This window comes from Cupressus sempervirens, chromosome 6, assembly GCF_028749045.1.
Source record: "Cupressus sempervirens isolate cs-2001-9-10 chromosome 6, ASM2874904v1, whole genome shotgun sequence".
NCBI classification, from domain to species: Eukaryota; Viridiplantae; Streptophyta; class Pinopsida; order Cupressales; family Cupressaceae; genus Cupressus; species Cupressus sempervirens.
Window position 1 is genome coordinate 201,593,365 of NC_143123.1, and position 20,974 is coordinate 201,614,338.

A 20,974-nucleotide genomic window follows, 5' to 3' on the forward strand; every position below is an offset into this window, starting at 1 on the left:
CAATCAAGTGTCGCTAATCCTCTAATATCTGAATCATAGAAGTGAGGTGTGGCCTACAGGATAAGGCATCTACAACAATATTCTATGTCCTCTTAACATAGGTGATATCAAAATCATGGGCCTGTAACTTACTCACCCACTTTTGCTGACGATCATTCAGGTCTCCCTGTCCCAAAAAGTGCCTCAAACTATTATGATCAGTTTTAATACAAAATTTGCTACCCACAAGATACTATCTGAATTTGGCCAAGGCATGCATGATGGCCAACATCTCCTTATCATATATGCTGAATGATCTCTCGGGCCCTCTAAGTTTCCTGCTCTCATAAGCTATAGGATGCTTGTCTTGCATGAGTACAACACCAACTCCCTCTCCAGAAGCATCACACTGAAGCTCAAATGGCTTCGTGAAATCAGGCAATGCTAATTCTAGGCATGTAGTCATTATTTCCTTGAACCGCATAAAACAGTCTTGTGCCTCCGAGTCCACACAAATCCCCCTTCAGCAAATTTGTCATGGGTGCTGCATGTAATGAGTAGCCACTAACAAACCTGCAATAGAATCCACATAGACCAAGGAACCCCCTTAACTGTGTAAGGTTCTCTGGTGGTCGCCAATCAACAATAGCACGGATCTTTTCAGGATCCATTCGCACTCCTTTTGCACTAATGATGTGTCCAAGATACAACAGTTCTATCATCCCCAAATCAAATTTGGACTCTTTGGCATACAAGGACTCCCTTTGTAAAATGCTCAATACTGTCTCCAAGTGCTCTAAATGTTCCTGCCATGTCCTGCTATAGATCAAAATATCATCAAAGAACACCAGCACAAATTTTCTCAACTGATGGTGGAAGACCTTGTTCATAGTGGACTAAAAAGTGGCAGGTGCATTAGTCAAACTAAAAGGCATGACTACAAACTCGAAATGCCCACAATGACATTTGAAAGCAGTTTTTTCAATATCCTGCTCTCGAACTCTAATCTAGTGATAGCCTGTTCTCAAATCATTTTTTGTGAAATAACAAGCCCTATGCAATTCGTCTATCAGCTCATCAATGTGTGGGATGGGATACCTGTTCTATATAGTTCTCTTATTCAACACCCTATAATCAATACACATCCGTAGAGTACCATCCTTTTTTACCAAGACAACAGAAGATGCAAAAGGTGACTTACTTAGTCGGATGTGTCCCATTGCTAGCAATTCCTCGATGGTCCTCTCGATCTCATCCTTGAGTCATTTTGGGTGCCGGTATGGTGTGATCATGACAGGCTTAGTGCCTTCCTCTAGCTCGATAATGTGCTCAATACCTCTATCTGGTGGCCTACCTGGTGGAATCTCACTAAATACCTTCTCATACTTGATTCTCAATTTCTAAATATCTGGATGATATTCAATCTTATGTTGCTCCTCCTGGGTAGGCATCAAGGCGCATATTGCCGCCCACTCTATATTATTATGCCTGGCTAATCTCTCCAACCGCCTAAATGAGATAGTCCTGACATCACCATTACGGATAGCCTTCAGCACATGAGTCCTGCCATCCAACTCAAATCATATCTCCATATCCTCCAGTCTCAGGGTAACCTCCTTCAAAGAATGTAGCCACTGCATCCCAAGTACTATGTCCATGTCACCCATGTTGACCACATGATAGTCCGCCTTAAACTCATAGTTGTTCAGGCGCAAAGGTAGGTCTCACACCATCCTGTCACAACGAAGAGTATATCCATCAGCTACCTTGACTCTCAGTCCCTCGAACTCCTCAGTAATGAGTCCATACCTCTCCACAAATCGTGCATCAATGAAATTATGCGTGGCACCTGTATCCAACAGAGTAATAACCTTCTGTCCTACCAAGACTCCCCGAAGTCTGAAAGATCCCTCTCTTTGAATACTAGATAGACGTGCCTCCTGTAAATGTAGCTCTAGAGCCTCTTTTTTCTCAGCACTATTTACCTCCTGTTCACCCTTTGCCTCGTCAGGATCCTCATCATGGTGCTCTGAGCTATCTAAATCTGAACCCTCGTAATAAGCCCACATCACCCGGTTAGCCTTCCCCTTAGGCCTCATAGGAAAATCATGACCAAACTCATAGGGACCTTTGCAAAAGAAGCATAGCTTCTTCCTACGCAAGTCATTAAGCATTTCCTTATCCCAAGGTGCAGCTGACTTGCCTTTTGAGTCACTAACCTTCTCTTTACCCTTGCTGAATTCCCCTTTGTTATCTCTAAATGATGAACCCTTCGAACTAAATCGGTTTGCTGGAGCTGCAAGTTCCATACTGCGGGCTTTCTTCATGGCTTCCTGTAATGTAGGAGGATCAAAGGCCTTTACCCACCCCTTGAGTGGTTCAGTTAATCCCTCCGTTCTGAAATGTCAGGCACCATCACTGCAAGCTTCTGGAAGTCATTGATAAATTGTTCTAAGCCTCCTGACTGTCTCAATTGGGCTAACTCTCGAAAATAAACTTCAGGATTTATTTTATCAAACCTTTCTATCAATCTATCCTCGAACTCCTGATAAGTGGTTACCTGATTGTGTTGCAATGTGATCATGCCATGTGTCCACCAATCATGTGCTGCCCCATCTAAGTGTAAAGTGGCATACTTGAGTGCTTCCAATTCTGTCATAGTCTTCAGAGATAGGAAAGTATCCACCTTATGAATCCAAGCACAAGCAGTCATTTTTCCACTGCCATCAAATGTGGGTAATACCAACTTTTTGGTGACCTGTTGCACCTCATTGTGTTTATCTGCCTGCTTCTGCCTGGCAGCTCTGTAGTTCAGGTACCTGTCAAATGTCCATCCATCCTGTACATATGCTGGTAATGAATCCCACTCATTCCTCGCTTGTTGTTCATCTACAATATATGTTACCATAGCATCAGGTGTGCGTGCTAGAGTTTCTTCCCTGAATGTAGGACGTGTGGGTCTATCAACTGTTCCAGACTGTGTCCTATGTTGTGGTCCTGCTATGCTCCTGTCATCCTGGTCATTATTATGATTATTTCTCCTATTTTTCCCAATCAAATGTTGCATCATAACCATCATTGCCTACGTACTTGCCTCTATTGATTGTAGAAGCCTCTCCTGATGCTGTAAAGTCTCATCATCTCGCATAATTCTGGGTGGGCTTTGAGAATGTCTTTCAGCCATGTTTTCAGTTATGTTGGTTCCCTGTGTAAATAGAGCCCTTTTGATTTTTTTTCTTTTGTAAACTAAATTAAATGGTGGCTGGGTAACCCTGTCAAGCTGGCAGGAAACCGCTCTGATACCACTATAATGAACCTACTCAAATTTGACCTCAAAATGCTGATTTCAAATAGCCAAGACTCTGGAAATGAAGAATGCTGCAAATCAAACCCTAACATTGCCAGTAGATGAAAACTTTGATCACACAAATATCCCCAACAATTCATCCAATTGATACCACCACAATGTTTTGCTTTACAGTACAACTAGAAAGTCTGAAGCAACTTCCTCAACTTTGCAATAATTCAAGTGATCTTTCACACCCTCAAAATTGCGTACCAATTGAGAGTTTTCGTTCTCAATGGCCAATGGTGACTACTTGCAGAAACCCTAGGCTCCACAATGCACATCAACAATCAACAATAAATTTGGATGATATACAATAAGCCCTCAATGCCTATTTATTCTTTTTTCCTCGATAGGTCAGCCTCCTTTTTAGTTTTTTCTCCGCTTCTTCCAGCAACCTCTAGAACATTATTTTATTAAATGACTTTATAAAATATATCACTTTATTAAATTAATTAAATATGAAGTTACCTTGTAATATATATTTTTAATTTGATAACTTTATAAATAATTAACTCGTCCAAAATGGGAACATTACATTACTACTAAAACCCTCCCTAGATTTGCAAAATGGCAATTTAAAAGAGTAGCCTAGAAAAAGAAAGAAGGTTGTCCCCTTCTCCATGATGGTCTACAATAGGAGACAAGAGCTTGCCAGTGATTCTGCCACTAAGATAAGTCTACCACTAGGCCTCCTAGAATCTACAAAACCTCTGATGAGAAATCATCACAAAACATCCAACTTGATGACGGATAACAAGTGTCCTTCCTTCTAGACAAAGACACATACTGAGAGCAACCGCCAAGGTTTTGAGAAAAAATTGGCAAACCCGACAAACTTTTACAGATGAGTACGACACCTCAAACCAAATTGCAAGGTATGGTGATTTGAAGATTAATAAACATCTTTTTTTGGGAAAAAAATAGTTAAAACCCTGAAACAAGAATCCCTGACAGGTTATTACATCAGAGACATCAATCCATATTTCTATAAGCAATATCATATTATATCTCATTGCCTATCCTCAAAGGTTTACATCAGACAGAAAAGAGATCCTAGGTGATACATTGTACTTAATGCAGATAATTGATTCACTTAGGCACACTCTTAATTTTACCAATCAGAGATAGCAAGTGATTGAATTATTATCATTTAATCTATATGTGTATCCATATTATCAATTACATTAGTTTATTACAAAATCAGATATTGTAATTCTAAGGAATTAAAGTAAATGTCCCAAGATTTCTGTATATCCTAAACAGGGACATTACAGAATCCTATCAATTATTAACTTATTTGTGTTAATTTTTTCAACCACAAAGTCTTTAGTTATCCCTCAGGCCCCTTTGTGTTGCTAACAGGGAGAAGCTGTTAGATGTATGAGGACGTCAATGTGGCCATTAGAGTCATCTATGGTGGGGGTAACAATAAATGTCATCCCATATAAGAAGTCATTAATCAAGGATGGCACCAATAGCTTTGTAGTTCATTAATATGGCAAGGTATTTTCTTAGTCCAACATTTCAATTCTTTTCAAATTTCAAGATCTTCAAACTTGCTCAAATAGATCTCTTCATGAGATACATGTAACACAAACTCTAGTGACATTGTTTATTAAGGTTGTACAAGTAGATGTAGATTTCTCAGATTAATGCTAAATAATGAGATTGAATTATGTTTCACCCTTTTGTCTCTTTTCATAGTCATGCTGAGAGAGGTATGATGCTAAGGTGAAAAACCATTTGAGGATTGTCAAATAAGTCTTGAGCCAACAATTCACTACTCAAGGATGCAATCACAATTGGAGTACATTTGGGCTCATACGCTTCAAGAAGAGCAATAGACTAATGGTGCAAAGGTTGAACTACCTTGTTTATGTTTAAATACAGCCTTTGCCTCCATCAGAGAAAAAACACATTCTTTTGTTTCTCTCGCATTGAATCAGAGGAGGTTGATCCACTATCATATTTGATTACCAACGATGAACCTCCAAAATTACCAAGGATGAATATGCATGATTTTATCAAATTAATCTTGAACTAAAGGTAATTGTAGCAATACAGTAATAGCTAGGTGACATGTGCTCCTCTCTAATATAGTTCTTAGTTCAATGATGTTATTTTTGTTGTTTCTGTGGATAACCTAGTCAATGAGCTTTGTACATAAAAAGCACTTCTGAATAATTTTTATATATTTGAAAGCTTCTTTGACTAAAATTCCCTTTTGTGCACATTTGTTTGATGTAAAATAAAGAAACTGAGCAAAGTTGGTTGTGATTGATTAATTTTTTTTGTCTTCAAATTTGATTTAGAGAAAAATTAGTATCATTTTTTCTTTCAAATTTTCGAGTCTCTGTTGAGTCCAAGTCCAGAATCAGCCACCCAGTTCTTCCAAGTCTAAGTCTGCTAACTATGCCAGAGACTATTGCAAGTTACGCCTTTGTCATAATGACTGACCGGATGTGAATTAAAGCCTAACGGTTTTACTGAATTCAGTGACCCAATTAGGATCATATCAAGTCTTCCTATAACAAATAATAGTTCATATTTGATGGTTCTTTTATAAATGGAATTTGTTTCTTTCTTATAAACTAGCTCAACGAACATTTTAAAGCAACAAAAAATTAATAATGGGGGGATTAGAACCATAGTTACATGACTCTGTGAATCCCGAGCCAAGTCAGGCTTGCAGAGATTTTGGGCTCTGCCAGTTTCATCCTTATCCTCGTATAAAAAAATTGAATGACAACCACAGAAAATTCAAGGTGAGCATCATCACCTTCTCCTCAAACATGAACTAAAAGAATGCTAAGCTCCAGATTTCTAACTTGTCTTTTATTCAAATTTCCCTGTTGGTCAGATTTTTATGCCAAGTTCAAATCAGAGTTCAAAATCAGCCACCACGTTTCTGCTGAATCTGAATTTTGTAACTGTGTTAGAGTATTGCAGGTTACATCTTAGTCATTTTGACTAAATGGATGTCAATGGTGGTGTAGCTGATTATCAATAGCTTCAGTATTTTATGATGTAATTCGGATCATATATGTTTAAATATAGCAAGCGACAGTTCAAATTCGAAAGGTAGGATGCAACTTACTTCTTACCTTGCTTCACAGACATTCACAATGGACAAAAAATTAAATACTGGGAGGATTATAGCATTTCAAACCTTTTTTCAGCTTCTTCCTTGTCCTTTGTCAAAAAAGTAGAATGCCAACCACGACCAATTGGAGATGAGGGATCGTCACTTTCTCCTAAAACACGAATGTAAAGCAAACCATGCTCCTCCAACTTCCTGACAAAATCGGGGAATTGATATGCCATTTTTTTATAAACAAGATGGCTCAGAACAATTGGAGTTTCTCCACCAGTTGCAGGCTCCACTTCACAATAGAAAAATAATTTTGCAGGATATTCTGGTACCTGTAGAAGACAACAATAATTGGTAATGTTCAATGTGAATAGCAATTGAAGCCAGACCGAATAAATTATAGGATTTAAACTAAGAAAGTTGTGGTAAAGGATGGAGATGAAAAAAAACAACTTAATTAGAAATCTCTGTAGCATAAATTCATTTAAATTACTTTTAGTTTTCTTAAATTCTTTTGATCAGATAGAAAGAGGGTTTGTATTATATTTCTTTATAAATATGTTCTTAATGCATACACAAGCTGGTAGCTTATTCTAATAATGTTTAAATACAGAGAGACAAATCATACTTTAATAACTCCACACACAAATTAATAAATAAATGCAGGCGATTTGACTACCAAAACAGCTTGACACATTAACAATTCTTGTGCCTGATCAAGAAACTCAACATGACCAATAGCATGTCTACATCATAGGACCGCAGCCATTATCTAAGTTATAAATGGACAGTCTGAGGCAATGAGGATAATGAGCTTACTAATTAAAACCTAGAAACTAATCATGCTATTTGCAAGTGTAATTAAGATCCACAATCAATTCTGTATGAAACTACCCAAGGATTTGCCTTCCTTGCATCTGAAGAAGGATGGCTAGAAATTGAGATGGGATTATAGCCAGTGATTCACAGAAACGTCCGATGTAATATTCCAGCTTCCAATCAATTTACACTTGCAGTGGAGGAATGCATTTGAAATGCTGGAATTCGATACAAGAGGCGAGAAATATGAATGTGACTGTTTTGGAACTCAGAATGACAGGTATGTATGCTATAACTTAGCTCAAAGTCCTTACAGAACAACAGCCATTTACTCTACAAATTAGGCAACCAATGCCTTCCTTCTGTTGACATTGTCATTGAGAACATTCACATTTACTTAAATCCAGTGTTACCTAGGGAAGCATCTGTGGCATAATTTGACCTATCCCGGAAGCTCAGAAAATTTCAGAAACCCATCCTTTGGCTGTCCCATAAAATTATTGTTTGAGTTTTGATAATTTGTTTGACTTCCACTCACATGTGAACTCTCAATTTAAATTATTTGACACAAATGTTATATATTAAGGTTCTATCATGCTTTATCCATGTCTTCATGTGGTTATTTGAAATTTCCATCCATATTTTAAATTTTCCCTATAACTAATATGGCTCTCCCCTGCTGTCCCTTGCTCCAGGAAAACAAATTCATCCCGGAAACCTGTCCCCATCCCTTAGCAACCTGCAGTACATAGCTTATAGACAGAACTACTACTCAATATCTTTCTCCCATTTACTTCAGCCCATTTTTTCTAAGTAAACTTGTTCTTGTGAAAAAAAAAATCCATAATTTTGAAGTTCAAATTTTGAATTTCGATTCCTACTGGCCATGGATCCCATCTTCATCTTTTTCTGCAACCTTACCATTTTATGTGTAATGTTCACCAAAATCCATGTTATAAATGGAACTTCAATGGATAATTCTGAAACAGCTCACTGTTGAGAAGAGATGAAGGGGCAATGCAATAAAATTGCTTAATATGTCATTAAAACCAAAAACAATGTCAAACAGAACAGTCGTGGCTTGGAATTCCAAGACATGCCCAACTACCCTCCAATTATTTTGCATGTGATGTCATGCTCCCTCTCTAATCTGACTAGCAAAGTCATGAGAGTTGGCCTATTATTGGAGTCTCGTAGGCTAGCAGTGGTGGATAGAGACTCATACTGGATACTTAGTGACCAAAGTTGGTTCTACAGTTACTTTGAGAGCCAGTTGGGGCAGTTCCTTAATTTTAGGGATTTTCGTAAAATTTAGGAGGTTGCAGCAGTGATCAGATTTGAGGCTCCTTGGGACCAGTATACGGTTTCAGTTTCAGGGTGATAGGGTGTATTCCCCAGTTTTTAGGACATCCCTAGTTTTTAGGGATGGGACTACCAGTTGGCCCACATTGCCCAACATCAGTCACAGGTAGGTGACAGGACCCGTTCATTGATTATTTGGTTGGTTTGGTTTTTCAGTTGAATAAAAGGAAATATTTTTAATATTTCCTAAGTTTGCGTTTAAATAAATTAAAATAAAGCTATTTATATAGCTAATTGGAGTAATAAGGGGACTTTTGGCTTCATCTAGTCAGGCATGCCTAAGTGTTATAGCTCGTTGGAAAGGTCTTGAATTATTATAACTTATTTTCATCATCCGGAGACCTTCAGACACCTAGAGTTTATGTTATTTGAGGAAAGAGGTGTTTTTCCTATACATAAAGGTCTTTTAATAGACAAGATGTCATTTTATAATAAAGGGAAAGGCATATTCTCCCTTTAGGGTTCAATTGGCTTTGAGAGGGAGATAAAAGGAGATGTTGGCTCATTCATTGATTATCTTTTACATCATCATTCTTGGTATTTGCAATTTTCCTCTAAGGAGCGATTCTAGAGATCTGGGACACAAACCCTAGAGCCTGGCTATTGGGACACAAACCCCAATAGGTGGTTTTAGTAGCATTCTACAGTATTGTTTCAGCAGTTGACAAAGATTGTTAAGATCCGTGTTGAGGGTGCTTGTGCATTGCATGTTGGGGCTCTTGTTTGGCACGTTAGGATCTTCTTGCTGCCTTGGCGTGATTATAGCAGCACAGCTGCCTTTCAAATGGCACGTGGTCCTTCCCCTAAACTTGAGGAAGACCTGTAATGAAGTCCATAGATATCCCTATCCACTTTTGCTTCGGTATAGGTAGATGTCGCAACAATGCAATCAGAAAAGTATGCTCTGACTTGTTATGCTGACAAGTCATGCATTCACGAGCATGGCGTAAGACATCATCCTTGAGACCCTTCCAAGAAAATCTCTCTCATACTGCTGTATAGGTCTTACCATAACCCGAATATCCTGCTATAGGAGTATCATGGTAACCATGAAAAACGTGCTCCTTAAATTGTGATTCAGGAACAAGGTAGACCCTGCCATGCACCAAAAGGGTAGAGATGGCTGACGTAATCCAACCAACAAACCACGTGCTCGTGGATGATGTCTTACGCCATGCTCGTGAATGCATGACTTGTCAGCATAACAAGTCAGAGCATACTTTTCTGATTGCATTGTTGCGACATCTACCTATACCGAAGCAAAAGTGGATAGGGATATCTATGGACTTCATTACAGGTCTTCCTCAAGTTTAGGGGAAGGACTATATTTATTTTCACCATCTAGAGACCTTCGGGCATCTAGAATTATGTTATTTGAGGAAAGGGGTGTTTTTCCTATACATAAAGGCCTTTTAATTAAGAAGATACCATTTTATAATTAAGGGAAAGACATATTCTCCCTTTAGGGTTCGATTGGCTTTGAGAGGGAGATAAAAGGATATGTTGGCTCATTCTTTGATCATATTTTACATCTTCATTCTTGGTATTTGCAATTTTTCACTAAGGAGTGATTCTAGAGGTCTGGGATGCAAACCCTAGAGCCTGGCTATTGAAACACAAACCCCAATAGGTGGTTTCAGCAATATTCTACAGTATTGTTTCAGCAATTGATAAAGATTGTTAAGTTCAGCATTGAGGGTGCTTGTGCATTGCACGTTGGGGGTCTTGTTTGGCACGTTGGGATCTTCTTGTTGCCTTGGCATGACTATAACAGTCATACAGCTGCCTTTCAGCCGGCACGTGGTTTGTTGGTTGGATTACATCAGCCATCTCTACCCTTTTGGTGCGTGACTGGTCCATTCTTGTAGCTGGCATCATCATTCTTTGTTTGTTAACAGTCATACAGCTGCCTTTCAGCCGGCACGTGGTTTGTTGGTTGGATTACATCAGCCATCTCTACCCTTTTGGTGCGTGACTGGTCCATTCTTGTAGCTGGCATCATCATTCTTTGTTTGTTAACAGTCATACAGCTGCCTTTCAGCCGGCACGTGGTTTGTTGGTTGGATTACATCAGCCATCTCTACCCTTTTGGTGCGTGACTGGTCCATTCTTGTAGCTGGCATCATCATTCTTTGTTTGTAAACACCTTTGCTGACATACTGATTACACATCTTGCCTGGTACAATTTGTAGTTATTCTGGTTGATTAAATATTATATTATCTACTGTTGATTTTTATTATTGTTTTACTTATATCAAGAAAATACAAAAAAAGAAGAAACGATCTTTTTTTGCAACTTCTGTCTAATTCTCTAAGGCCACAAGGAAAGTACAGGAAAATTTGTTATTTTAATTAAAATTTACAAAAGTTCAATGAAAGGATCCTTTTGGGATCTTTCATGTGACCCTGCCCTTAAAATCCAATCTTGTAATTCCAATGCTTATTTGCTATGGATACCAATATAATGATATAGTGGTCCCTCTTAATCTGATGGGAAGATCATTTCTTTAAACTATAACTATAAACCAAGTCTCAAATTTTATTTTATTAAACATTAAAATAATTGGTATCAAGAATGCCTAGATGTCCCTAAGATGGTCAGGGATGTCTTAGACATCTCTAACTATTCTAAGGATGACTAAACAATGAAAGATCCTAGCAGGATTTCAAGTTATTGAATGGCATATTGAGAACATACCAAAAAATCTTACAAAATAAAGATGGCCAAGGGATGCTCCCAGTCGTTCCTGAGTCTTGAGAATAGTTATGGGGATGGAGATAGTGAAAGGATCGTGAAGGGAGGAATATCTCCCAATGTAACATATGACGAAATAGAAAACACAATAAGAATGGAGAGTCTGAGGTGACGAGAAGTTTTTGAAAGGATTAGAAAAACACATATTATAGTGAAAGAGCATATAGGTGATCAACTATAGAAGACAAAATTGTATGTCACTCTTTGCTTGATGAAGTCACCGGGGGTACAGAGGGAAGACTACAAACAAGTATTGAGGTTTATTGATATATACAAGAGAAGAATCCATAAGTCCAACACTTATTATCACCCAAAAAAATAACCCAAGATTGGAGTAGTTATCAAATTAAATAGAAATTGATGATCTGCATTCACAATAATGGAACAATTTTACATTGGAATCAATAAAGCCTTACATGTGATGAACAAGACATTTTATGGATTCCCTTATGAACAATAATGACGACGTCAGGAAGCGGATATCATTGTTTCCAAATTGAGAATATAGACCAATCACTCCTCAACGAGAGGTGTCATTTGTCGTTGATGACAGTATTTTCAGATGGTAATTTGTTGCAATATATGGAAGATAGTTGCAACAGATTGGATAAACTGTCTTCAAGCAGAATGTCATCCACTTCAAATTGCTGATACAATCACTCTTGAAGCTTCCAGTGAGATTAATCTCCAAGTATCGATGGTTGAAGACAACGATGATGTAATTCTCAATGTATCGTTGTTGAAGATCTACAAACATGATAGCTTCGATTAGTTTGATAACATCACAAAGTGATTTCACCTTATTGGAGATACCTATGTTAATAAAATACATTATGCATTTTATTATTTCAATGTCATTAGATGTTACATGTGATAGCCATTTTATAAAATGGCGGGGATGGGAAAAATAGTTAAATAATTTAATCGAGTAGAAACTACTCTCTAACTGTCTATCATAATTAATGTAACCCATTATAGTAATCATCCTTTCTTATTACATTGTTCCTACAACTATATTCATAAAAACCATAGAGATCATCTTTTGAGAACACAACCCCACCCGCCCCAAAAGTTTACATTTTAATATTTGTATTTTGAGAAACCCCGCCTTAAGATTTACATTTTGAAATTTTTTGAATACAAGATGTAAAACCATCTTTGTGAAAAACTCTCCCGAAGAAATAGACCCTAAATCAAGTGGAGCTCCATCAAGTTGTCTCGTAAGCCTCGAGAAGGTGTAGCCCCTATCTGAGATTCTCAAATTCTCCCTCCATAACTCCCCAATCACAGCCTAGTAAGCTAATGAACAACCATCCATCTCAAACTCTACACAAAACCCCTTACTTGCCTCCACAAATCAAACTTCACAACATATGTGATTTAAATGTTACCAAGAACAAAACACAAAGTTAAAGCAAAAATGCTTCTCATATCAAACCTCATCTCAAAGCGAGAAGCTAACTTGAGATGATGGAATTCCTCCATCCTCATGTGTCACCAACCTCCAATAAATGTAGGTTATATATTACTCTCTAAAAGCAGCACTAGAGAAAATAATAGAACCCCTGAGAATCCAATTGAAACACTTTTATACAGGTTCCTTTGCAAGATCATCAAACAAAATAACCTTAAAATGGGTCCCCATAACAAAGATTTCGACATCAATCCTTTTCACAAGAGTTTCCAAACCTTCTATCTATATATGCATTGCTAAAACCTAGAGATCCATTTTGGAGAATCGCAACAACTTTCTGATCTCACAAGATTCCTAAGATCCATTTGTGAAGAATGTTAATGTATCTACAGAAATAGGCATCTCCTAATGTTGAAATAGAAATGGTTCAAATTTGTCTGAGGAATACAATCAAAGGAAAGAGATCTACCACATAGTTGTGCACTTCCAAAATCTAAATCAAAACAACTCTGCTTCGTACAGGCACATGGATCTTAACCAAGAGAATACCTTCTAGGAAGAATGTCAAAGCAGCATAAAAATATATATCTCCCAACTTTGATTTAATTTAATTATTTAAAATTGAATTCTTTCGTGGTTCTGCTGAAAGTGGCACTTATACATTTTCATTCATAGAAAACATTCTTCACTCTTCTCCATTTGGGAGACTTGAAAACTAGAATGTCTGTTATAAACAATTTAGCCGCTTAATGGTAGACAATAAAAAAAACTTAAAGATGCAAATATTTTTTTAAATGGGTTCTCATGCGTCAACGCAAGCAACTTCTTATCCTTCTTTGCATCCATCCTATCGTAGAGATCGCCATCCTTATCTAGTTGCGCTGACAGGAATAATGCAATATCAACCAATCATGGGCATATGAATTTATTCCAAAACATTTTTCATGTTTGTGTTGTGACTGTCAGATCGATATCCTTTTCAATGCATTAAATTGCATTCTACTCTGATATCAGTGCTAAGAGAATATGTTGAGTATTCTTTTATTTCAGAGTCATTAGATGTTACATTTGATAGCCATTTTATAAAATGGTGGAGATGGGAAAAATAATTTAAAAAATTGTCCGAGCAATTAATGTAATACATTTTTTAACAATGTAATACATTATACTAACAACCAGCACACTAGTATGGGAATTTATGCCAAGGAATTGAGGAAATTAATTATTAAAGAAGATGACAATAAAAGAAAATATGATCATCGCACCGTAGTGTAGTGGAGAGAAGCTCCTCAAAAAGCGTGCAATATTTTAGGGATGGAGTTGAATTCAAAGACTTAATGTGGCCCAACAAAAGCCCGTGGAAAGTATTGTACTAAATATTATAAAGAATGTTCAGATAGAGTGGTTGAACATTATTGATAAGGCTTTGGTGGGATTGGAAAATGCGATCGAGAAATTCAAATTCTAGTGTGGCAAACAAAGTGAAGGTTGTGTTCAAATTGTGGGAACTACGAGATTTGGGAAAACAAGTTTGGTGGAAGAGTTCTATTATAAGGGGCAGATAATATTTGGCCAAGAATTCTTGTAATGATGTGTGAATGTTGTGAATGAATGGTCTCTGACATTGCAGGTGCAAATGCTCCTTGGATTCCTTTGAGCACAACTCTTTTTTTTTGCGGCTGGTCTAGGGTCATGTTGCCTTCTTTCGGTAGTGGTTAAGATGGATGGTTCCATGGAATCAATGCATATATTGCCACAACTATTTAGTCAGGCAGCCAACTAGATAATGGTAGGAGCCATTGGGAATAGTGGCTATTATTGGAAAGATGCAAACATTGATTTGGTAGAATCATGGTCTTGGTTGTCGTTTTTGTTTTGTGAGTAGACTTGACATTAATATTACTATCAATACACTATTGTAGTGGTTTATTGCTTCTAACGTTGCATCTCTGTGGCGTCGCTTGTGACATTATGGAATAGAGCGGGAGAGAGAGGAACCTCACATTGGGGGAGACGATTTCTTGGTCAAAACCAAAATTGTGAAGGAAGACTCTCTACTCTCTAATCTTCAAGAAGACTAGCCCAATTTTAATTGAAGACTCTATTTCTCAAGGGGTTCAAGTATCACTTGGAGGAATTTACCCTTTGACTACAAGGAATTAGTCTTTTATGATTATAACTTTGAATATTGATCATGCATTTTCTGCAATTAATTCATGCTATAACATACAAAATAGTGAATCATGTATGCTTCAAGCATTAGTGAAGACATAGGTTGAGTAAATTAGTAATCTCTCTAAAATGCTTCCAGGAGAATAGAGAAGCATAAGAATGATAAGGGATTGCATTCACAGGGAGTTATTTAGTCCAAGAAATCATGACATGAGTTAAGAGCTTCAGATTTAGTCCTTTATTGAGGATCAACAAGCTCGTAAAGTAGTGTGGCTTCAAAAGCTCCTTGTTGGTCATTAGAGTAAATTATAACTTATTGTAATAAACATGTGTCTATGATGAGGAAAATTGTTACTCTCTATAGAAGCAGTGGCATTAGAGACAACTCAAACCTGATTGCATTCTTGGAGTAAGATATGCTTCCATGTCAAAGGGAGCAGCTTCAGTAGACATCTGAGGATCTTGGTCATATTCATTCAAAGGGAGTAGACCATAGTGAGATGGTTTCTCTGGTGATCAGGAAACTGTAGCAGTCAAAGGACTATGATTCATGGGATAGAGTTCCATGTGTGTAGGATGGAAGGCCATTATGCTAACACCTTGGTTGTGATATTACTTGATGAGTTTGGGATTCATCAAGAATGATGCAGACTCCAAACCTTGTATCTCATGACAGGTCAAAGCATATGGAGATCAAATATAACTATATTAAAGATATGGCATTCAATTAAGGTAGATTAGCACTAATTATTAGATGGTCAATATTCTCAATAAGTCCCTTGCCAAAGTAAAGTTTGTGCATCTTCAAGACAAGCTTGGAATTGTGGAGAATGAAGCCCTTGGTGAAATGAAGTCTTAGCATCAGTGATTCCTTGAGATGTACTATAATACATTTTTCTCTTAGACAGAGAAATTTGAGGTGAAAGCCCTTGTAGCATTTTTCTTTGAGACCGAGAATTTTGAGGTGCAATCCCTTGTTAATGCATTCTTCTTTGAGAGATAGAAGTTTGAGGTAAAAGCCCTCATTCTGCCCTCTAGGAGTAGCTATGGTGAACGTCATTATGAGATGTACAATGACCCCTTTTCTACCACTTGATCTATATTCAATAAATAGTGCAAGTTAGGATTATTGAATTAGGGAATCATTCTTATTAATCAAGTATGCATTTTACTCCATATTAACCATCATTATTCATAAACTAATGAACATAGTCTAGATTTAATATTTGAGGATCTCTTCATTTGGATAGCAAGAATTCTCTCTTTTCCTTATCAATGCCATCATAAGGTGGAAGACTTACTGTACCAAGGGCACATGAAATAGACTACAAGAAGTCTCCCTTAAGGCATAGCCCTAGTATTGTGACAACCATCATGTGCCCGAAATTACTCCCCCTGTCCCTTCTAGAAACTCTTTATGCTAGGATACGATAATAGGTAAGAGGTAGGTTCTATGATCTATAATTGAACTATCTAAAACATATTCTTTATCTTATTTTTAATGTAGTCATTTATCCCTCATTTAAAAATATAATGTGTGTATGTCTATACAAATCTATTTATCAAACCGATTATCTTAATTCATGTTGATCTCTTAATGTATTGTCATATAAATATATACTCAACCTATATTTATAGCTATCCCAATATTCATGGCACCATGCTATCAATTAGGATTTTATCTAACTTTTAGCACATACCTTGGTCTTGGCACTTACTTTAATGGCGAATTCAAACTCAACCAATTGTACTTTGACTTCTTTTTTATCTTTGTGTTGTTTGGTCTCCCCCTATTATTGTATTATGTCCACCATAGGGCTTACCTATCTTGTGAGCCATTAATACCACTTTTCAAGACTATCCTTCACAAATAGTGCCATCGTATGATATAATCCATGCCCATTCTACTATAGGTCTTATCTATTATCTTTGTTGATGTAGCATGATCCACTCCACGACTTTCCTATCTTGAGAGGTATTAATATGACTTTTCATTGTTGCCTTTGAAAATAATATATTATTCTCCCAATTGTTCTCTCCTTTTTTATTTCTTTTTCAAAACCTTCTCCTCTTTAATATCTCCTTTGACTGTAGGGCGTCCCACCCTTGTATTTGCTAATGTGCTTAGGAAAGGGTCAAACCCTTTGATTATGAAAAGATACATCTATTTGATAACAACTATTGCCTCTCACTTGTTTAATCATTCACTCATCTCTCATTTATCAAATCTATCTTTACTACTTTGCAAATCTGCATGTCCCATTCAAGATCTACATGTCCTCTTCTTATATTCTTCTTTCCTTCTCAGTTCTTATTTCAAATCCCTCCTTACACTTCTCCTCTTAATCAGCTCTAGATCTCCTCTACTCCTTTTTTCTCCCATACCATTTGATCTTTCTTCTCCTTTATATCCTCCAATGTGAGGGAAAGGTCATACATTTTAATGTGTCTACCTTTTGACAAGAGTTGTGACCCTTCATAATTTCTCCTCTTTAGAATAGTCACAACGCTTCATAATCATAACCCTTGCAAAGAGTCACAACCTTCATTATTACAACCCTTTTGAAAATCCACAAACCTACATAATTACAACCCTTATAAAGAGTCAAAACCCTTCATAATCACAATCCATTCTAAGAGTCACAACTCTTTGCTTTTGAAACCCACTTCCTTATTTTCTTCCATTTCTTTTCCCTTAATACCTCCTTAATTCTTATGCTTTACTCTTTCTTCCTCATTCCCTTCAATGAAGTTCTCATCTCTCCCTTTTAGACCACTCATTGAGGGAGAGACAACTTTCCATTCATGCATTTTAACCTTTCATTTAACATGATTAAAATTTAATTATTTTTTAATATTATTCTTTTATATTTTATATTTAATTATTATTGTTTATTATTTACTCCTATTTCAAAAAGAATATATGACAAGTTGGATTAGGTAAGTTGTTTATTTGAGGTGAAAAGTTGGAGATTGATTCAACTTGATTTTTTTTTTTAACTACTCATGTTTCATTCCTGGTGAATTTCTAAGCTTAAAAGTAAGTAAAACAGCCCCCCAACAATCCTTCTAGTTCTGTTCATTTAATTCTTTCAGTCAAAGATCTCCATGCACAAGACCATTCAAATAGCTTAGCTTTCATGTTCACAGCCATGCGTGCTATGACAACCAATTTAGATTTAGTGATCTGACTGTCTTCATGTTGTGGGAGTAATGCATGTTGATGCAGTACAAAGCAGGAGAATCCCCAGAGAAGATGTCCTAACCCCCAGCAAATAACCACACAATGGAAGAATAAAGATAACATAGAGATTTAGATCCAAAATAATATCAATTCTCATAATATAATCATAAGATTTACATCCAACATGCCTGACTGTAAGGCCTTACTAGTTATGGCCAAATACATAAGCAAATAGAACTCTGCAAGATCTCGCAAGATCCAAACCCTAGCTAGCCTAGATCCATAATCTAGTAGAAACCCCAAGAAGAATATAAACTTGTGCTCACAAGGCACCAAGAAACCTTCTTGTTTCTCAAGCAGATGCTACTAGTAACAAACTTTGCTCCTCTTAACTACTCCTCTCTAGTAGACTTCCTCCATGTTGAATGACGATGATTCAAGACTCCACAAGACCCTCTACTTATACCCAATTAAGCCACAAGTTGGCCTAGCAAGTTACAAATTACATAAACCCTTATATTAAATACCAAATTAAGCCACAAGTCGGCCTACAACAGATATTGAATACCGGATGCCTTAAAAGGCTTACAACACCCATTAAATACACCTAGGAAAAATCACCAAGACCCAAATAGGTCCACAGAAACTCCCACAACTGCTCCGCGTCACGATCACATGCTACGTGCATTAAATGCACCAAGTTAGCCAAGCAAATCCACAAGAACTCCATCCCACAAGCCACACTGCCGAGCGTCAACACAAACCACAAGCATCGTCGAGCTTCCACAAGCATTGCCGAGTTCCACAAGTGTCAAACAATCAACACAGGCTAAGCATTGCAGTGAGTGTTGAGTAACATAGTGACCAAACTCCTCGGCCAACAATACCGCCAATAATGACCGAGCACCACTCCTTTGGTGACCGAGTCCTCAACTCCAAAGCCAAAATCCCTCCAACATGTAGGATTGATGACTACCCTAGGATGCTCCTACATTAAACACCCCAGGTCTGAAAAGATGTTCTTAGTAGTTGGAAGAACATCTTCTAGGATTCAACACAAATCCCGAACTAGTTCTTCGCATACATATCCTCTAAGTCTTCAACTTGCATGCTCTTTCCCTTGTTCCACTCTTGCTTCTTCAGATCCATCCTCGATGTGCTACAGGTTTGCTTTCTACGCTAATCTCTAACCCTCTTAGAATCCTTCATCTCAACTCGGCTACCAACACTCAGGTTCCTTCTACCAAGTCCTTCATTTTGCAAAGGAACCAAGGAATGCTTCCTGCCACCTTTTTCAACAGTAATCACATTCTTGACACAATCATGGATAGCCCTACAATCATACTGCCAAGGTCTCCCAAGCAATATGTGACAATTATTCATGTTTACAATATCACACAATATGTGATCCTTATGCTGCCCAATTTGAAAATCAACAAGACATTGTTCCCTCACTTCCAAAGCATGTTCATCTTGTATCCAACCAATCCTATAAGGATAAGGATGGCTCATTCTCTTCAAACTAAGCTTTTGAACCATCTCCTTAGCAACAAAGTTATCTATACTACCACCATACACAATCACATTGCAAAGTTTACCTCCAGAATTACAACGAGACCTGAACAAATTACTCCATTGACAAGGTTCCAGTGCCTTCTTACCAAATAGTACTTGCTGAGCTAGCAAGCTCTCTTCCTGCTCAGGTTCATTGACCGAACCTTCAGCTTCATTCACAATAGTAATTCTCCTATCACCAACCTTTTGTGAACACTCAAAAGATCTATGACACTCTTCACCACGTCTGTAGCAAGTACCCTTAAATTCACGGCTTTCGGTCCTCTTCCTCTATTCAATAGGTTTTTGTTCACCTTCCACACTTGGTTTATCCTTTGTCGAGTGATCTTGCTTCTCCTTTCCATGGGAACTACCTTGATTTCTTCTCTTCAATTTCTCTTCTGCCCTTGGAGCATACTAATAAGCATCCTCAATAGAAACAATATTCAACATGCCAATCTCATCTTAATATTGAATCTCATACCATTAATGTACCGAGCCACCTTCTCCTTAGACAAATCTCGATGTCCAGACCGAATAGTCAACTTGTAGAACTCCTCAGTATAATCCTTCACAGACAAATCCTTTTGTTTCAAATTTTGCAACGTCTTAAACAATTCAAGTTCATAAGCAACAGGAATGAACTTAGCCTTCAACTTAGTTACCATCAATCTCCAACAAGTGATCTTCTTTTCACCTTCCTCTTCTCTATCTCTTTGCAATTCTTTCCACCAAAGAGCAGCATGTCCTTTCAACTTAGTCTATGCCAACCTCACTCTAAGCAAATCACTAATACTCTCTAACTCAAAGTAGTCTTCCAATTCACCAATCCAATCAATCAGGTCTTCAGGATTCAAAGTACCTGAGAAATTAGAAACATCCATCTTGTGCTTCAACTTCAACTGAGTCTTAGATCTATCCGGCTGATCAACTCTTTCTTCCATAGATCTCTCCACACGATCAGTTCTATCCTCACCACTCGATCCGGCAACCTCAAAGTCCTCAGTGACTTCCTCACAACCATCTTCAGTACCCACATGCCGAGGTACACCAGCTATGACCCTCATGATCTCATTCTTCATCAACTCCATCTCAGATCTAAAATTTGTTTGGACCTTCGCTAAGATCCTCACTTCCACAGCATCACAGAGATCTTCAATCGCCCTAGGGTCCAAACTTCTTGGAGGCATCTTTCAAGATCTTCGCAAACCGTCTACAATAGTTCTATCCTCACCACTCAATCTAGCAAACCTCAAAGTCCTCAGTGACTTCCTCATAACCATCTTCAGTACCCA

At 37.5% G+C, this 20,974-nt stretch overlaps 1 protein-coding gene across 1 annotated transcript in view; it reads right to left on the reverse strand.

Annotated features, from left to right (window-relative positions):
• The window catches only part of LOC149551933 (2-oxoglutarate (2OG) and Fe(II)-dependent oxygenase superfamily protein), a 48,979-nt gene that overhangs the window by 21,165 nt on the left and 6,840 nt on the right, over positions 1-20,974 (reverse strand). Inside the window, exon 2 of the mRNA XM_089787430.1 lies at positions 6,498-6,751. Coding sequence (XP_089643556.1) covers positions 6,498-6,751 — 254 coding nt within the window. The remainder of the gene's footprint in view (positions 1-6,497; positions 6,752-20,974) is intronic.